General features: G+C 42.8%; 1 protein-coding gene across 1 annotated transcript in view; it reads right to left on the reverse strand.

The window, feature by feature from the left end:
• Positions 1 to 5,202: 5,202 nt before the first annotated feature.
• The window catches only part of SERINC2 (serine incorporator 2), a 43,090-nt gene continuing 29,729 nt past the window's right edge, over positions 5,203 to 18,563 (reverse strand). The window contains exons 8-10 of the mRNA XM_060691535.2: positions 18,239 to 18,383; positions 13,223 to 13,435; positions 5,203 to 6,378 (exon numbers count right to left, since the gene is read on the reverse strand). Coding sequence (XP_060547518.1) covers positions 6,240 to 6,378; positions 13,223 to 13,435; positions 18,239 to 18,383 — 497 coding nt within the window. The 3' untranslated portion in view covers positions 5,203 to 6,239. The remainder of the gene's footprint in view (positions 6,379 to 13,222; positions 13,436 to 18,238; positions 18,384 to 18,563) is intronic.

Consider the following 18,563-nt stretch of genomic DNA (forward strand, 5'->3'; position numbering starts at 1 on the left):
AAGTTAAAATAACAAAAATTACAGATCAAGTGTATCAAAATTACAGATCAAAACACCTAGACAGTATTCCAAACACTGGCATCAAGTTTTGCAAACAAATGCCAAGGGGAAAAAAGTTATACCCCCCTGGTACTTAATATTAGTTGGCAGTCAGAAGACCAACTGGTAACAACGCACAGATCTTCCGCGTCTAACATCTTAAATGCTCAATGCAGGCCCCCATTACTATGGAAGAGACAGGCAGGAAATGGTATATCGTCCTCCTTCGGGCTCTACCAGCCAGGATACCTATTTTGAATGTTTCTCCCATTATCAAAACAAGCAAGCAAAAAGTCCACAACACAAAAAGACATCAGGGAGACAGCTAGGAAAAAGCATTAGATGCTCCTATTCTTCCTGATACATTATGTATCCTTGGACAAACAATATTTTACTTGTCAAATTTGCAGAGACGGCAACAATAGAGAATTTAGTTATATCACAACTTCCCCATCAAATTAGTTATATATGTATGTGTGCCAGTGGTGAAATTCAAATCTTTTTACTACCAGTTCTGTAGGCGTGGTTTGGTGGGCGTGGGGTGGCGTGGTAGGCATGGCTTGGTGGGTGTGGCAGGAGAAGGATACTGCAAAATCTCCATTCCTACCCAACTCCAGGGGGAAAGATACTGCAAAATCTCCACTCCAAGCCTACTCCAGGAGGAAGAGTACTGCAAAATCTCCATTCCCACCCCACTGCAGGGGGAAGGATATTGCAAAATCTCCATTCCCTCCCCACTATGGGACCAGCCAGAGGTGGTATTTGCCGAACTATTCAAAATTTCCGCTACCGGTTCTCCAGAACCTGTCAGACCCTGCTGAATAGCACCCCTGATGTGTCTGTGTACACGTATCTAATGTTATATGTACCTACCCAGACATAACTTCCCCTTACTTTAATGGGATTTTCCCCATACGAACTCTTTCTGCCTGGCCTTTCACTCAGGTGGAGGCAGATGTGAGGTCCAGCTGTTTGGCAGAAGACATTCTAAAATAAGCCTGGAGCACGAAATCCAAGCTCCCAATTTGTTTACTGAAATTGGCAAACAAACCATTGAGTGCGGGGGGGCGGGGGGGTCAGAATCGGTTTGGTGATGTCATATCGTCACCGCTACCAGCTCAGGAGAACTGGGCCGAACCGGGAGGAACCCCCCACTGCTCTGAATGCACAAGTGAGAATATGATGGCCAGAGAAACCAAGAATCAGCCTTGGGGATTAGAGAATAATCAGTAAGATTGATCTCGCCTGCACATTTTGATGAGAAAGTCAGTTAGAGAATGGAGAGAGAGAGAAGTTTTCGAAATCCAAAGTTACTGTGGTTGTCTGCATTTTGGATCGATGCCCGTGCAAGCAATGGGATTTGTCCAAAGCTCCAAAAACAGGAGGAGAAAAAATATTGGCAGCAGAGTTTGTTTCTTCTCCTTCAACCAAGAGCTTGCACTGCGGGAAAAAAAGTGGCAAGACTTTCTATTTAAGTCTATATTTTAAAGTATCCATTGTCAACAGTACCTTTAAACCCCCCTTTTTAAAAAAAACACCTCTGGTGCTTGTTACTAAATATAATAATTTACTCAAATCCTTATCTTCATTCCTTTTACAAAGCATTTACACATTTTGTAAAAAAAATAAATAAAAAAACAACCCTGGGAATACACAAAAGCGCACTTTTGCACTTGCCAAGCGACCACATGAATGTAAAGACTTTAATTTGCAAAGGGACACGTTTCGATTTTCCAACTTTCTTGATGCCAAAAGTTTCAAATGACTTCTCTGCCTCTTTGCTTCCTGGTTTGATAATGGCTGTTGGGCCTCTTCAAAAACATGTTCTCGTTTAAGCCAGAGGTCTCCAACCGTGGCAACTTTATGACTTGTGGACTTCAACTCCCAGAATTCCTCAGCCAGCTTTGCTGGGAGTTGAAGTCCACAAGTCTTAAAGTTGCCAAGGTTGGAGACCCCTGCAATAGAAGGTACAAGGCAGGCAGGAAGGCAGGCAGGAAGGCAGGCAGGCAGATAGAGCTGCTCACCGATGAGCTTGATTGCAGGCAGGGAGATTCAGTTGCTTGCTGATGCAATGGATTGCAGGTATTACAGCAAGCAAAGCAAGGCAGGCATTGCGACCAGCAGCTAAGGTAAGGAAACTGGAGACTGGGGGGGCGGGGGGAGAGATTTTTGCTACCGGTTAGCGGGCAACTCAGCTGGGATCGTCAGAGCTTGGATTGTCAGAGCCATTTAAAAGAAAAAAAAAGGCTCTGATGATCGCGCGGCTCAGCTGGGCATGGGGGGGGCGGGGGCAGGGATTTTTGCTACCGGTTCTCCAAACTGCCCGCCACCATCGCTACCTACTTGCCCGAGCCGATCCGAACCGGGAGCATTTCACCCCTGGGATACCCTATATTATTCCAGACAAATGGCTGTCCAGCCTCTTCTTAAAAGCCTCCAGTGATGGAGCACCCACGACGTCTGAAGGCAAGCCGTTCCTCTTGTTGTTCCTTGAGAACAATTAACCATCTCAAGCAATTACGTCATCTCGAGCAAGCAGAGGGTCCTTTTCCAAATCTAAAGAGTAGCAAGTGACCAAGCAACTGGCCTCTTTAAAGTCCTCCCCCCCCCCGACTCTAGAATGTCTTTCCCATGGTGTCTTCTTCAGTATCTTTACATAGCTAGACAATGACACTGGTTTCCTCCTAAGCATTTTAATCAATCAATGAGTTAATGTTGATTTGATTTTAATTATCTGAGCTGCTGTATTTGTTCGTTGACTGGAAATGTGCTTTTATTATTGAGTGTGGTTTTTTTTTTTTAAATAAGCAGTTTAATGGACTAGGGATCATACTGCTTGGGTCTGCAGAACAGCTACACATTTTTAAAAGTTAAACATGAAACAAAACAAGGAACAAGGGAAAAAAAATAAGTCATCCTATAAGGTGTGAACAGTTAACACTGCAACCACACATTACACTAAGGCCCAATGGGCCACAGTTTGTTGCATAAACCACTCTTAGCTATTTCAGTGTGTTAAGCCATAAACTACATTTATAATAGCAATAATAGATGGGTTCACCATAGGGTTACAAGAAGTGGGCTGCACAAATCCAGAGGTTTTCGGCAGCTCTTCAATTGCCCTCTGGTGGGCATCTGGGATTCTTGCAGCACAGATCAACAGCCCTAATTCACACATTATTCTATCTAAGCCATTGCCAAATGCATTGTGGCTTAGATTGATGGGTGAACACAGCAATTGCAGCAAAGTCAATATGAATGCAATTAAATCCTGACAGTCTTGTTTCAAAATAGCTGTGAAGGAGTCAAACAGCCTTAACTCAGCAAAGGCTAGAGAACCAGAGGTTAACCTGGCCTTCTATATCATTTTCAAGAGTACCACGCATTTATTTTATTTCCCAAATTTCCCCATGTTTTCTTCCAATTAAAAAAAGAAAAAGCACTTATTTCTCTACCTTATTCTTAAACTGTTTGATTTATTTAGCTCCCAGTCTCTCAGAGGGGCAATTTAAAGGTAAATCTCAGGTCGTAACTCTGAAATACGTTCAGAATAATAATCAAAACACTAGACGTTAGCAGACAACGCTTCTGCAAACTTCTTCCTTTTCAGATATGGAGAACTGCCTTCTGCTCCAGCTAAAAGGAGATTTATAGTAAGGCACTCACCCCCGCAATTACAGATAGTCGTCAACTTATAACCACAGTTGAGCCCAACATTTCTGTTGCTAAGCAAGACAGTTGGGCTATTCTGCACCCTTCCCTCAAACATTCTTTAAAATACAGAGTTTCCCAGCATTCCTTTAGGAACCTCCAACATGCAAACTGTGGTTACTCATCCTAAAATGAATCCTCTTTACCTGGAGCTTTAAAATTTGCTGTTTGCTGGGGAGGTGTGTAGCTAAACGTCAGTCTACATTTAGTGTACATCTGACTTTGGGGATATATTTCATTCTTCTAGGAGAGGAGTGGGTTCTGACCAGTTCTGGAGAACCGGTAGCAGAAATTTTAAGTAGTTTGGAGAACCGGTAGTAAAAATTCTGACTGGCCCTGCCCCCATCTATTCTCTTCTTCCCAAGTCCCAGCTGATTGGGAGGAAATGGGGATTTTGCAGTATCCTTCCCCTGGAGTGGGGTGGGAATGGAGATTTTACATGCCCATGCCCACCAAGCCACACCCACCAAGCCACACCCACAGAACCGGTAGTAAAAAATTTTGAAACACACCACTGGTAGTCACCCATTCTATCAAAGCCTTCTTTTACACACACACACAAAAGAGATGGGTCCTTTGATCCCATGATTGGGAGTTATCGTTTTGACTTTTATGAGCCCCACGTGATGGCTGCTGGGATGAGAGACCTTTCACTGGCTGACTCAAGGCAATGCACTGTCAAATTGTGGCTTGCTTGCTTTTTAGCACAATCTATGAATCCAGCCACGGTGGGATTAAGCTCCAATGAATTATCATGCTGCAATTGCAATTATCAGTGAATTAGCAAATGCTCTCACTGTCTATTTCTATGTTGCTACTTCTGAATCTCCTCAGTTTTCTTGAGAAGGAAAAAGATGGGGTTTTTTTTCTCCTTTGGAGCTTAATTCCATGTACCATCCCAAAGTATCTTACCAAAATGTTCTTCTTCCTAGGAGGAGGAGGAGGAGGAGGAGGAGGAGGAGGAGGAGGAGGAGGAGGAGGAGGAGGAGGAGGAGGAGGAGGAGGAGGAGGAGGAGGAGGAGGAGGAGGAGGAGGAGGAAGAAGAAGAAGAAGAAGAAGAAGAAGAAGAAGAAGAAGAAGAAGAAGAAGAAGAAGAAGAAGAAGAAGAAGAAGAAGAAGAAGAAGAAGAAGAAGAAGAAGAAGAAGAAGAAGAAGAAGAAGGAGACCCATTGCTTGTCCGTAGAATGGGAAAGGGGAACAAAATGCAGGACAAATTTCAGAACAGCAACAATTTTAGCAAACAGGGTAAATACAAAATTCTATTTCTTCTACTGTATTGTTAAACAAGAGGCCAAAAGTGCTGCCCTCTGTTGGATGCTACAAAAAAAGAAAGCTTTCGTTAGACATGCCTTAGCAGAGCTCCACGCTACTTCTTCATCACAACTGCAAACTTTGTGAAGAAGAACAGTGTTAATCGATGGTAGCAAAAATTCAGAAGTATCCAGTAGCATCTTTTGTAATGTACACCTTTTATTCAAAGATACAAGCTCAGTTCATGAAAACGTATGCTTCTTAATAAAATTTGTTAGTCGGAAAGTTTTGAATAAAATTTGTTAGTCAGAAAATTTTGCATAACATTTCTTAGCTGGAAAATGACACTTTTTTGTCATTTTGGTTAATCACAACTGGGGTCTCACAAAAAGAGACATAGCCTAAACTATTCTAGGTTATTGATGTTATTTTTCTAGTGCATTCAATCCACCCTACCATTTATGGAATGTCTTCCCACAAGCCACAATCATTTCCTATGCGTCTCTAAATGCCAGAATAAGACACGTTTCCTAGAATGTGCTACACCATGATATAACCATGGTTTACTAAGTAAACCATAATTGACTGGGTTGGTACAGAACACTCCATTAAAATCAAGACTTTCAGAAGGCTGCCCTAAACCAAGCTTACCCAGGCACTGTTATGATGGTAGTCTGTTTCTATGCTCAACATTCATCTACCTAATACAAGGATTTTTATTTTATTACCATCAAATTCCATATCAAAAATAACTGAGAGTTTATTTAAAAGGCTTCATGTAACAAGGCAAAGTGGTGAAAAATTCCTTTAAACCACAATTTAAAAAGGAACACACAGTTATTCCTATGCCAAATATCTTTAAAAAAAAAAAAGATGAGCAGCACCATGTAAGTTACTCAGGTATTTTACAATATACTTAGAAGGCCATTAGCGTAAGTGGGGGTGGGGGGAGAGTTGTGCAGACATCCTCCACCAGAAATGTGTGTTGAGCCTTGCACACATAAGTGGATTAAGCCAGTTTAACTGGTTTTTAAAGAATTTTCAAGAAGTAAAGTCACAAAACGTAGTAGATTTGTCTGAATGTAAAACAGAGGAAAGGGGAGAATTGGTCACTTCTGCCTTCATAAGTTTGAGAGCCCATACCTAACATTCAAGCCATAAGTATTGACCTCACTTGCTCACTTCTCATGGCACTGTGTAACTTTTTCCCTTGGGAAGTTGGCACTCTTGGAAAGTTTTCAGCTGAAGTCCCGGTCTGGAAGTACAAGTGGGGCAATCAAAGTCCAAAGATACAGGAGAAGCCCAACCCAGCTGGATGAAATCTTCACCCAGACAGCAGTCCATGGGCTGGTCAGCTCTTGGCGGATTTCATTAGGCCTGGAGGAAAGAAATACAGAGGAATATCAAACATTCAGTTTAAAAGATTCCTGCCCATCATAATCCAACCTTTTGTCAATTATAGATATTCCTCAGGGTGACATATATGATTCTTCTAGTGTTTAATTACAGTCATCCTATGAAGTTGGAGAAAGTCTGGCTCTAGGACAGCTGATGGGGTTAAAACCATCTCCGAGAAATGACACATTTATCCATTCTAAGAAACCATCATTCCTAAATGTTCAAGCTCACTCTGAAGCTGAATAGCCGTGCACTGGTACACCAACCAAAGAATTTTCAAAGTTCCTAAGGAAAAGAACTCTATGCACAGAACAAAGCATATTCAAAGGTGTTGTTTCATGCACCAAGCACAAATGAAGTCATCTTCAGCAGGCTATAACCAAGTCTGCTACAGGAAACCACATTGTTCACGTCAGATTATCTGTTGTGTTCTTCTAGGGTACAATGAAAACAGAAACATATTTGTTCCAGCCTGTAACACCTATTTGTTTCGGCATCTGAACACAGCTGGATAGCAACTGCAACACAAGAGTTGACGCACTATTGCTAATCAGATTCTCAGGCCTACCAAATGCAATGGAAACTTGTAATGGAGACAACACATGCATCAGCTGTAACCTTCATGTTCAGCTCAGACCTTCTTCTTCTACGTCATTCTCTAATGCCTTCACTAACACGATTATACGGAGTACCATTTGGAATAGTGTTTCTCATTCGGTAACTTGAAGTCATGAGGTCTTCAAGTTCCAGAAGTTCCAGTATAGAAATAAAATTATTCTATTCTATTCTATTCCCCTGTCAGCATCGGGTGGCCAAGTTTGAGAAACACCAGTTTAGAAACTTCGGAAATTTCACCATTCCAAATACAGTACAACAAATTAATCAACTGAAATTCTACTTTTCAGTCACCGTAGACCAGTGTTTCTCAACCTTAGTGACTTTATGCAGAGGTGGGATTCACTTACCTTCCCTACCGGTTTGCAAATATGAGCCTCTTCCGCGCATGCGCACAAATTTCCACGCATGCGCAAGGGCTCAAAAACGTGGCTAAATAGGAGGGCATTATGTCTGTGCGGGTGGGCAGAGCCTCCCACAATCACCACTACTGGTTCGCGCGAACCGGACAGAACCGGCTGAATCCCACCTCTGATTTATGTCTATGGAGATTCTCCATAGAAGCTTCTTGGATGAGAAGTGAAACGTCTTTGCAAAAAACCCCAAGAAAGTCCAGTTGCCCCTTGAAAAAGCACCTTTGGGACTTAACAACTTTAGCTGTTTGGAAGTCCACATATCTTAAAGGTTGAAAAACACTGCATTGGACTAATACCACACTAGTTCTAATCCCATTTCAGATCCGTCAAAAGCTATACTACCAAGTATTTTCAGCAGGATGCTCTTTTCGGTTTGCTAATTTATTAAACTGGGCCTTCACAGTAGCAACTGCATAACTGCCATTGAAAACAGACCTGAGATATAACCGGGTGGAGTTGCATCCCAAACCCAACTAGGGCCAATTCCAATTCATTTTTTGGGTTGGGTTGTTTTTGAGAGATCATTTTAGGTCAACTCGAATGTTATCTAAGAGAAACTTACCAAAAAAAAACCAAAACCCACCTCTACTCAAATCCACGAGATATTTTACAATTGCCTTCCTCCCACTGCTCGCCCCCACACCCCTATTTTAACAGAGGCATTCCCAAGGTTAAAAAACAAGTTCTACTCCTAGCTGTTTTTACCTTGAAGTTGTATGGAACTGATGCTTATGAACGGGGCTGCCCATTAGTAAAATGGGTGAACGAGGATTCCTTCCTGAAGCTGACGAAATGCAGAAGCCACATAATGTTTTTATGAGCTGCTGAAGCCGCTTATTTTTTAATATACAGTCTCTTTTTGACAGTTCATGAAAACATTGTGGAGCTTCAGGGTTCACGATTATATGGAGTACCATTTAGAATAGTGTTTCTCATTTGGTAACTTGAAGTCATGAGGTTTTCAAGTTCCAGAAGTTGTCAGTAAGTCAGACTTTCTTCCCACAGGACTATCTGTACATCCCATTTCACTCCGTCGGGATAGATGCACATAAGTTTGACACCTTCAGCATTTATTAATCCTAAAAATAATTCCAAAATCCCTGAGCATGTCACTCCAAATGAGGCTGGCTTCTAGCTCCGTTAGAAGAGAAAGAAAAGACCATTCAAGGGAAACTATGAGGCCTGGAATTGCTACACGCCTCCAAACTCACAGTTCCAAATCAAACATCCAGGCAAACTCCAACTGATGGAACACAGCCTGTGTCCTCAAAGGCCTTGTGAAAGTCCAACAAACGGGAAACGAGTGCAAGAGAAGAACTGTTGCTCAGACTGTAAGAACACCAGTTTATGTGGACAAAATCTCCTGATAGTTTTAAAGGGCAAAGGTCGACTGTCAAAACCTTGCGACATTTTTTGCAAACCTGTATTAGTAAGACTAGTCTAGATGGAGCACACCAGGGGTGAAATCCAGCAGGTTCTCACAGGTTCTGGAGAACCGGTAGCAGAAATTTTGAGCAGTTCGGAGAACCGGTAGTGGAAATGTTGAGTAGTTTCTCAAAGTAGAACCGGCAAATACCACCTCTGGCTGGCCCCAGAGTGGAGTGGGAATTGAGATTTTGCAATATCTTTCCCTTGGAGTGGGGTGGGAATGGAGATTTTGCAGTATCCTTCCCCTGCCATGCCCACCAAGCGACGGCCACAGAACCAGTAGGGAAAAATTTTAGATTTCATCCCTGGAGCACACCATGCTAAACCTGGAAGCTAAAACATATGAAGAACGGTTGCAGGATCTGGGCATGGCTAGCCTAGTGAAGAGAAGGATCAGGATCATGCCATCGACATGATAGCAATATTTGAGGGGCTGTCACAGAGAAGGAGGGGAGATAACCTATTTTCTAAACCACCCGAAAGCCAGACAAGGAACAATGGATGGAAACTGTTGAAGGAGAGATTCAACCTAGAAATAAGGAGAAATTTTCTGACAGTGAGAACAATCAACCAGTGGAACATCTTGCCTTCAAAAGTTGTGGTGCTTCATCACTGGAGACTTTCAAGAAGCTACACATCCACTTGTCAGAAATAGTACAGGGTCTCCTGCAAGAGCAGGGGGTTGGACTAGATGACCTACAAGGTCCCTTCTAACTCTGTTATTCTCTTATTATTAAAATAGCGTTACCCAAACTTTTTCCTTCATTACCCAAAACCACTTATCATAAAGTTTAAATACATCTCGAGAACTGATTATAAGCCCCTTCCTTTAGCATCGTCGTAACGTTGGTCACTGAACAAATGGTCCTAACTTGAGGACTACCTCTATTACAAAAACAGTATCACTGAAATGATCTTTATGTCATTTGAACAAGTCACCATGGATAATTGATGCCATTATTCAAATTTTTGCCTTGGGAAGATTTCAAGTCTATTTTAGTAAACTTTAAACATCCGTGTTGTGATGGGTAATGGGTTCATGTGTTGTTACCCAAAGAAAAACCACTTTTATCCAGGTTTGGGTGATTTATTTAGACTTGGGAAGCCACCGGGCTAAACCATACTGTGGTTTGTTTGGTTCTGATTGAGCTTCTGCTGCAAACTCAGCCACCGTGGCTTGCAGACCCTGTCTTGCCAGACCCTGTCTGGCACGTAAATCTAGCCGAGTGTAACTGATTCAATAAACTTCAGTTAAGCATGCCGCAGTTTAGCGCAAGGTGGGGAAACCTGCTAAAGCCTTTGTAAATGAGTAACAGCCTCCCAGATGACTTTTTCCTGCCTTCTTCTTCTTCTTCTTTTTTTTTTTTTGCTTTAATTTATATGCCGCCCTTCTCCGGAGACTCAGGGCGGCTTACAATGCGTTAAGCAATAGCCTTCATCCTTTTGTATATTTATACAAAGTCAGCTTATTGCCCCCACAATCTGGGTCCTCATTTCACCTACCTTTGAAAGGATGGAAGGCTGAGTCAACCTTGAGCCTGGTGAGATTTGAACTTGCAGTAATTGCAAGCAGCAGTTGTTAATAACCATGCTTTAGTCCACTGTAGTACAGGCTCTTCTCAAAGAAGAGAAAGAAACTCCCAAAGAAACTCCAACCCATTGGGGGGTGGGGGGAAGCAAAAAGACCTCCAGACAACCTGTAGGGCACCGTTCCTCAACCACGGCAGCTTTAAATTGCGTGGACTTCATAATTCATGCTGGCTGGGAATTTCTGGAGTTGACGTCCTCGCATCTTAAAAGCTGCCAAGATTGAGCAATACTACTGTAAGGCCTTGTTGACACCCACACCCACACCACTAATGTGTGGGGCAGGGCTGGATTCTCCCAGTCCCATCTATGCGGTAGCAAAACCAGCCAGCCTGTCTGTCTGCTTGGGGGAGAAGAAGAATAGGATTTATTTGCTGCATTATAGGTCCTCCTTTCCTGGCCCTTTCCTTGTTTTTTTTTTTTTTTTCCAGCCTGACTCTTGCAGTTACGCACTCAGCCTGACCTTGGATGTCCTCTTCTCCCAGGGAAAAGCAAGATCGAGAACCCAACCCCAATTTAGCATGCAAACCCTTCTCTGGTTTGTTTTCATTCGGAAAGGGGCAGCGGCAGCAGCCAAGAATTTGGCAGGGCAGCCTGGATTTTTGGTCAGAGCAATGTCACGGACCGGACCATCTTCCATTCTACACACACACACACAAACATACACACACACTCTGCGCGTCAATCCTGCTGAGGCAATATATGGCCAGTGCCAGCCCACTGCAGCTCGACTTGGCACCGTTTGCAGGTCTGGGGGACGTGACAGAAAGTCATGCGCTAAAAATAACCGAAGGACTCGGCGATAATGTTCTGGGCAAACGAATATATAGTGGTCTTCGGGATGAGGCAATGCCGTTTGCAACCACGGTCTCACCTCCCCTGCATTCTCTCCCCACCCCCACCCCCCCACCCCCGGTCCCTCACCCCAAATGCTCCACTCTAGGCACGGCTTGCCAGCTTGTAAGCAGCACCTGCTTCTTCTCCCCCAGCCAACGTCGAGTTCATCTGAGGCGAAGGCATTTTTTTTCCCCTCTTCCCAAAGCTTGACTTGCGCCAAGCTGACAAATCATGCTGGTTTCCTAGGCAACGGGAAGAGGGTATAGCAGGAACGCTAGAAACCTGAAGAAGCATAGCGCATCCTGAGAAGCTGGGATTTTTTTTTTTTTTTTGTAAGAAAAAAAAACCCTGTGATTTGAGTAAGCCATAGCAGGTTGCTTCAGCCAGCACGCTAAATTATGTTGTGAGGGTTGTTTACACCTCACATGAAGCCCAACCCAAGCAGATTTTTTTTTTTAATTTGATTTATATGCCGCCCTTCTCCGGAGACTCAGGGTGGCTTACAATGCGTTAAGCAATAGCCTTCATACTTTTGTATATATTTATACAAAGTCAGCTTATTGCCCCCACAAACTGGGTCCTCAATTTACCTACCTTAGAAAGGATGGAAGGCTGAGTCAACCTTGAGCCTGGCGAGATTCGAACCTGCAGTAATTGCAGGCAGCTGGTCTTAATAACAGGGTGCTTTAGACCACTGTACTACCAAGGCTCTACCAAGATTATGGTTTAATATATTCTTGGTACCATTCTTCGCTATACACCTTTCTTCCTAAGCTTAAGAAACCCCATTCAATTTGGGTTCTGTTTATTTGATTTGTTTATTGTAAATAGGAACCATTTCAGTCAGGCCCAACTCTAGAAACGATTGCCTCTAGAAGGTGCTAGATGCAGGAAGGCAAAGAGCTAGAAGAGGGAGGATATACACTAGGGACGGGTTCCAAATCCCATCGCTACCGGTTCGCTTGCGTGCACATGGCACTTCTCCGCATGCGCAGAAGCGTCTGGGCAGGTGGGTGGAGCCTCCCACCACCACTACCAGTTCACCTGATGTGGTGTGAACCAGTAGCAACTCTCCACTGATATACACCATGCCACCTGCTCTGCATCTTCTACGTTATTCTGCTGTTTATAGAAAATGTCCAAATATCAAGTCTTGAAAGAGTTTGCACCCTAGTTTGCACTTGAAAAAGGAAGGAACACCATCTCAAACAATGTCAAACTATTTACTAAGTCTGCACTACTATTAATCTTCTCATCGTTCCCATCACCCATCTCCTTCCACTTACGACTGTATGACTGTAACTTTGTTGCTTGGATCCTTACGATTTATATTATTGTTTCCCGATTGCTAATTTGTACCCTATGACTATCATTAAGTGTTGTACCTTATGATTCTTGATGAACGTATCTTTTCTTTTATGTACACTGAGAGCCTATGCACCAAGACAAATTCCTTGTGTGTCCAATCACACTTGGCCAATAAAAAAATCTATTCTATTCTATTCTATTCTATTTTCTATTCTATTCTATTCTATTCTATTCTATTCTATTCTATTCTATTCTATTCTATTCTATTCTATTCTATTCCATTCCATTCCATTCCATTCCATTCCATTCCATTCCATGCTAGGAGGCAGCATCTGTCTGCCTGTCTTTACCTTAAAAACAGACAAGCTCATACAGGAAAGTAAAACATGGATACCCACCATTGAGGACTCATCCAAAACCACATTAGAAGTCCATGAAGAGAGCACCAGCTAATAAATGCTCAAAAGGTTAAAATCCCAGGAGCATAAAGTTCTGGACCAGTTGATGTTTTCAAACAGCCTTCAGATAGCCACCCCATTCTTTAAACACAACTCAAGTTAATGAAACTTGAAAATTATTTGAAACAGATGGAACTGGAGCAGGGGAAGAAGGGCAGTGCCAGTTGTACACACCTGTACCAGTTGGTAAGTGTCATCATGATGTAGAGGGAGGCCAGGAAGAGGCAGATATGGAAAAAGGTGTAGTTGTAAGACACTCCATCCTCTTCGTTGTCATAAGCCCGGTGTACCCCATCTTCAAGGTTAGTGCTTCCACCCCCTAGCATCGCTGGGCTTTCTTCTGTGAGCATCATCTTGTTCACTTGTGTATGGTCCGAGGAACGGATGCTAGAATCAAAACACATGAGGCTGAGTAGGTTTATCTGCAATCAGTATCACTCTCCCTCCTGCTCATCCTCCATACTCACAATCCATTATTCACTTATCGATGGAGAAACTCTTTGGATCCATCGTTTTAAAGCTTATTAAAAAATTTAAAAGCATCTTTTAAATCTAGTTTTATCAAGAGGGTGTCATAGGGTAAATGAAGAATTGGGGGGGGGAAATCACCTCCAACTTCTATGGCCTGTTTTAGAAGCAAGTCCTTTGGGACTGGTAGAGATATTCAACATTTTTTTTTTTAATTTGATTTATATGCCGCCCTTCTCCGGAGACTCAGGGCGGCTTACAATGCACTAAGCAATAGCCTTCATTAGTAGAAATGAAGGTATAGAAATAAAATTATTATTATTATTATTATTATTATTATTATTATTATTATTATTATTATTATTATTATTATTATTCATTCTTTTTGTATATTTATACAAAGTCAGTTTATTGCCCCCACAACTGGGTCCTCAATTTACCTACCTTAGAAAGGATGGAAGGCTGAGTCAACCTTGAGCCTTGGCGACATTCGAACCTGCAGTAATTGCAGGCAGCTGGTCTTAATAACCAGCTTAATAACAGGGTGCCTTAGACCACTGTACTACCAAGGCTCTTGATACCAAGGATCTATTTTGAAAATAGATTGTGGCAGTTCTTTTAAAATTGCTGCCAAGGTCGATCCAACCAGTGACCAAACTTCCATTTACCATAAAGCAAACATACATGAATAAGGATGTGGAAAGCCTCTCAGAATTGAGATCAGAACATTCTGGAGATCTTGGGGCTGTTCCATTTCCTTTCCAGACCATGCCCCTTCAAGAGCGATTGGGTGGTTTCTGGAAGTTAATCCTCCAAACCGGAAGCTATTTGTGATGTACTAGGGCAGTGAGGGCGAACCTTTTTGGTGCTGAGTGCCCAAAGTGCATGTGCGTGTGTGTGAATGTGTGCGCATGTGCACGCAAACCCCCAAACTGCAATACGAGCACCCCTGCGCATGTGTTCTGTCCCCCCTCCATTGCCCATTTTTGGCTTCCAGGTTGGTGCAGGAGGCCTTCCAGGCCCAAAATGGGGCGCGGGGAGCCATGCGCGGTGCTCCTGTGCCCCATTTTGCCTTCCAGGTTGGTGAAAGAGGCCTTCCAGGCCCAAAATGGGGTGCGGGGAGGGGGCACGTGCATGCGCGCGAACCCCCAAAATGCAATGCGAGTGCCCCACACACATGCGCCCTGCTCCCCATCCATGCGCCGCAGAGACCCAAAGACCAGCTGGCCAGCGGGAGGCACGCACGCATACGCGGTGGAGCTAGGCTGGGGCGACAGCTGGCGTGCCCACAGAGAAGGCTCTGTGTGCCACCTGTGGCATGCATGCCATAGGTTCGCCATCACGGTACTAGGGATAATCAACCCCAAAACAGGACTCTAGATCACCTCTAATAGTGTGCAGGATTTACTTAGACAACCATTCCTGGAATGGCTAGGCCTGGTAGCGGGAAGGAGAATCAGAGCATTCTAAGCTTCTGTAGGATGTTGTTTCAGGCAGTGGTGGGTTGCTCCTGATTCAGACCGGTTCACAAGAACCGGTAGTAAAACTGGTGGGAGGCCCCACCCACTGCCCCAGATGTCGTCATCAGCGATCTGCGCATGCGCAGAAACAAGGCGCGTGTGCGAGCTAAGTGAGCGCGATCCTGTCGCAAACCGGTAGTAAAGGTAAGTAGAACTCACCCCTGGTTTCAGGGTCTGTGAATATTGTATATCCCTACAAATAAGACTAATCATCACTATAACCCTCAAGTCCTGCTCCTGATAATTCCATATCATAATCACCTCGAATTTAATTTGCCTTTGTTTCTCCTTGACAGGTTGACATTTATAGCCCACCTTTGCTATTTCCAAAGAATGCCTATAGGGACCATGTAAGGTCCACCGGCATTCTTGTCAGCAAAGACAACGGAAAGGGTTGACCTTATCTTCCAAAGCACCTGAGGGCAAGACAAGAAGGAATGGATGGAAACTTATCAAGGAGAGAAGCAACTTAGAACTAAGGAGAAATTTCCTGGCAGGGAGAACAATTAATCAGTGGAACAACTTGCCTCCAGAAGTTGTGAATGCTCCAACACTGGAAGTTTTTAAGAAGAGATTGGACAGCTATTTGTCCAGAATGGTATAAGGTCTCCTGCTTGAGCATGGGGTTAGATTAGAAGACCTCCAAGGTTCCTTCCAACTCTGTTATTCTGTATTCTGAATGTGCGGCATGCCAACTTCCCATTTCATTATGTCTCATTAAGTGTATCTAATAACACATGGCAAGCAGATGGGTCATGGAATCTGGCACACTCCTGATATGACAATGTGACTGTAAGTGTGGTATCTGCATATCTGGCACACCCCAGAGAAGGGAAGATGATCCTTCTACCCTGAGTACAGGAACCATATGGGGAAAGAGCACAAATCCTACTGTGTTACTCTGAAAATAAGCCCTCCTCCAAAAATAAGCCCTCCTTGAAAATATTTAACCGTATGAGCAGCTGGTCCCCGCCATTTCCTCTGGTTAGAGTTAGGGAGACAGAGCTGGAAATCAGGTAAGACGGCAAGAGGAGCCCCGTCTTGCTCCACGCATCCCAAAATAATAAGATCTCTCTGAAAATAAGTCCAAGTGCTTATTTCCGGGTTCAAAAAAAATATAAGACAGGGTCTTATTTTCAGGAAACATGGTATATAGTCTGGTTTTGCTCCCTTATCAATAAACACTTCATGTGATACAGGTTTTTCCTTGGCTGTTATTTTTATTTATTTATTTTTAATTTGATTTATATGCCGCCCTTCTCCGGAGACTCAGGGCGGCTTACAATGTGCTCAGCAATAGCCTTCATCCTTTTTTGTATATTTATACAAAGTCAGCTTATTGCCCCCACAACTGGGTCCTCAATTTAACTACCTTAGAAAGGATGGAAGGCTGAGTCAACCTTGAGCCATGGCTGGATTCGAACCTGCAGTAATTGCAGGCAGCTGGTCTTAATAACCAGCTTAATAACAGGGTGCCTTAGACCACTGTACTACCAAGGCTCTTTTTATTGAAATATGATCAGATGCATGGGGAGAATGGTCTTTATAAGCCAGCCTATAAAAACTATAAATATTCACCAGGTTGGTTAAAGCTGTACTTTCTAGGAAGAGACTGCAAGGAGATAGTTTTAACCATTTTAAACCCTTCCAAGTCCCTACTCTTCTAAATAATCTGCACTAAAGACTTTCAAGAATACCATGGATAGCCAAGAAAACAAACCATTGGATCACAGAACAAAAAAAAAAATCCAGAATTTTCACTCAAGGCACAAACAACCAGGGTCAAATTTTGGACACATAATGCAAAAGACCCAACTCCCTTGAGAAATCCGTAATTCTGGGAAAAGAGGAAGGAAAGAGAAGAGGAGCAGCAAGTTGATGGACTTCATTACAATAGTGATAGGTGCAACAACACTGAAAAGCCAGAAGGGGCAGTATTGGGGCCAGATCATTCTGGAAAACGTCAACATCTCCATGGTGGCTCAGAATCAACACCAAACTAATGGCATATATTCAATTTCTCAGCATGTGCATGTATACATCCGAAACTAGACTGTGTTGTTTCTTTGTGTCATATAATATATGTGGGTATGTGCGTAATATTTTATTTATTTATTTATATATATTTTTGTCATGTTTATATAGTGTACATTGGAGGTGGTGACCCTTCGAGAGCTGTACGCAACAAAATTTCATTTTAATGTACGCCAATTAGTGTACATTTAAAGTGGCAATAAAGTTATGCTAAGTCTAATCAATCAAGAAAAAACAATTGCTACCAACCTGCCTTCCATTGAGGACCTATATACTGTATAACCTGTATAAAAAGAGGGCTGTGAAAATATTTACAGACCCCTCGCATCCTGGACATAAATTTGTTTCAACTTCTACCCTCAAAATGATGCTATAGAGCACTGCACACCAGAACAACTAGACACAAGAACAGTTTTTTCTCAAACGCCATCACTCTGCTAAACAAATAATTCCCTCAACACTGTCAAACTATTCACTAAGTCTGTAATACTATTAATCTTCTCATCGTTCCTATCACCCATCTCCTCCCACTTATGACTGTATGACTGTAACATGGTTGCTTGTATCCTTACAATTTATATTGACTGTTTCCTAATATGATTTGATTGCTTATTTGTACCCTATGACTATCATTAAGTGTTGTACCTTAGGATTCTTGACGAATGTATCTTGTCTTTTTATGTACACTGAGAGCATATGCACCAATGACAAATTCCTTGCGTGTCCAATCACTCTTGGCCAGTAAAGAATTCTATTCTATTCTATTCTATTCTATTCTATTCTATTCTATTCTATTCTATTCTATTCTATTCTATTCTATTCTATTCTATTCTATTCTATTCTATTCTATTCTATTCTATTCACATTTTATTTATAAATAAAAAGAGCAATTTGAATCTCATAACCAGCAGAGGGAGTCCTGCAGCTGAAACGGAGATACTCAGCGTACAGAAAACATCTCAGCAAAGCATTGTTGGGCCCCGGAACAATATCTCACTGAGCCACAATGTGATTTGTTTGGTTTTGCCTTAGGATGCAGACATGCTGATCTGCAAACCAGTTGATGGATTAGCACGTTTCTGTAACCCTAATCCATTTTGTCCATTCATTATAATACGAATGCTTAAGCAAACCAGGGCTTAAATTCGTGCAGGTTCAGGAATCTCACCTTATGAAGAGGGTGCAGAAAACAAATATGATTAGGCCTACAATGCTTGGGGCATCCCACCATTGAGTTGCTTGGCCATTCTCAGGCAGAGCTGTTGTGCTGTTCCCTGCCGTTCTTACCAGGAGAGTTGGATTGCAGTGTTTATCTAGGAAAAAAGAAAAGAGAAAATTCTACGCACAATTTCATTTCAAGTCTGACCACTGCCTGCTCCTCAAACTCTCCCATCCTTGCTGATTGGTCAGGTCCTCCTAGGGAGCGAGGTAGAAATGTTCACCCGCCCACAGCACCAGGAAGAGGCTTAGCCCATTTCTCTCCGTCCAGCATG

This window comes from Pantherophis guttatus, chromosome 10 (genome assembly GCF_059756535.1).
Source record: "Pantherophis guttatus breed Tessera chromosome 10, ASM5975653v1, whole genome shotgun sequence".
Taxonomy (NCBI): domain Eukaryota; kingdom Metazoa; phylum Chordata; class Lepidosauria; order Squamata; family Colubridae; genus Pantherophis; species Pantherophis guttatus.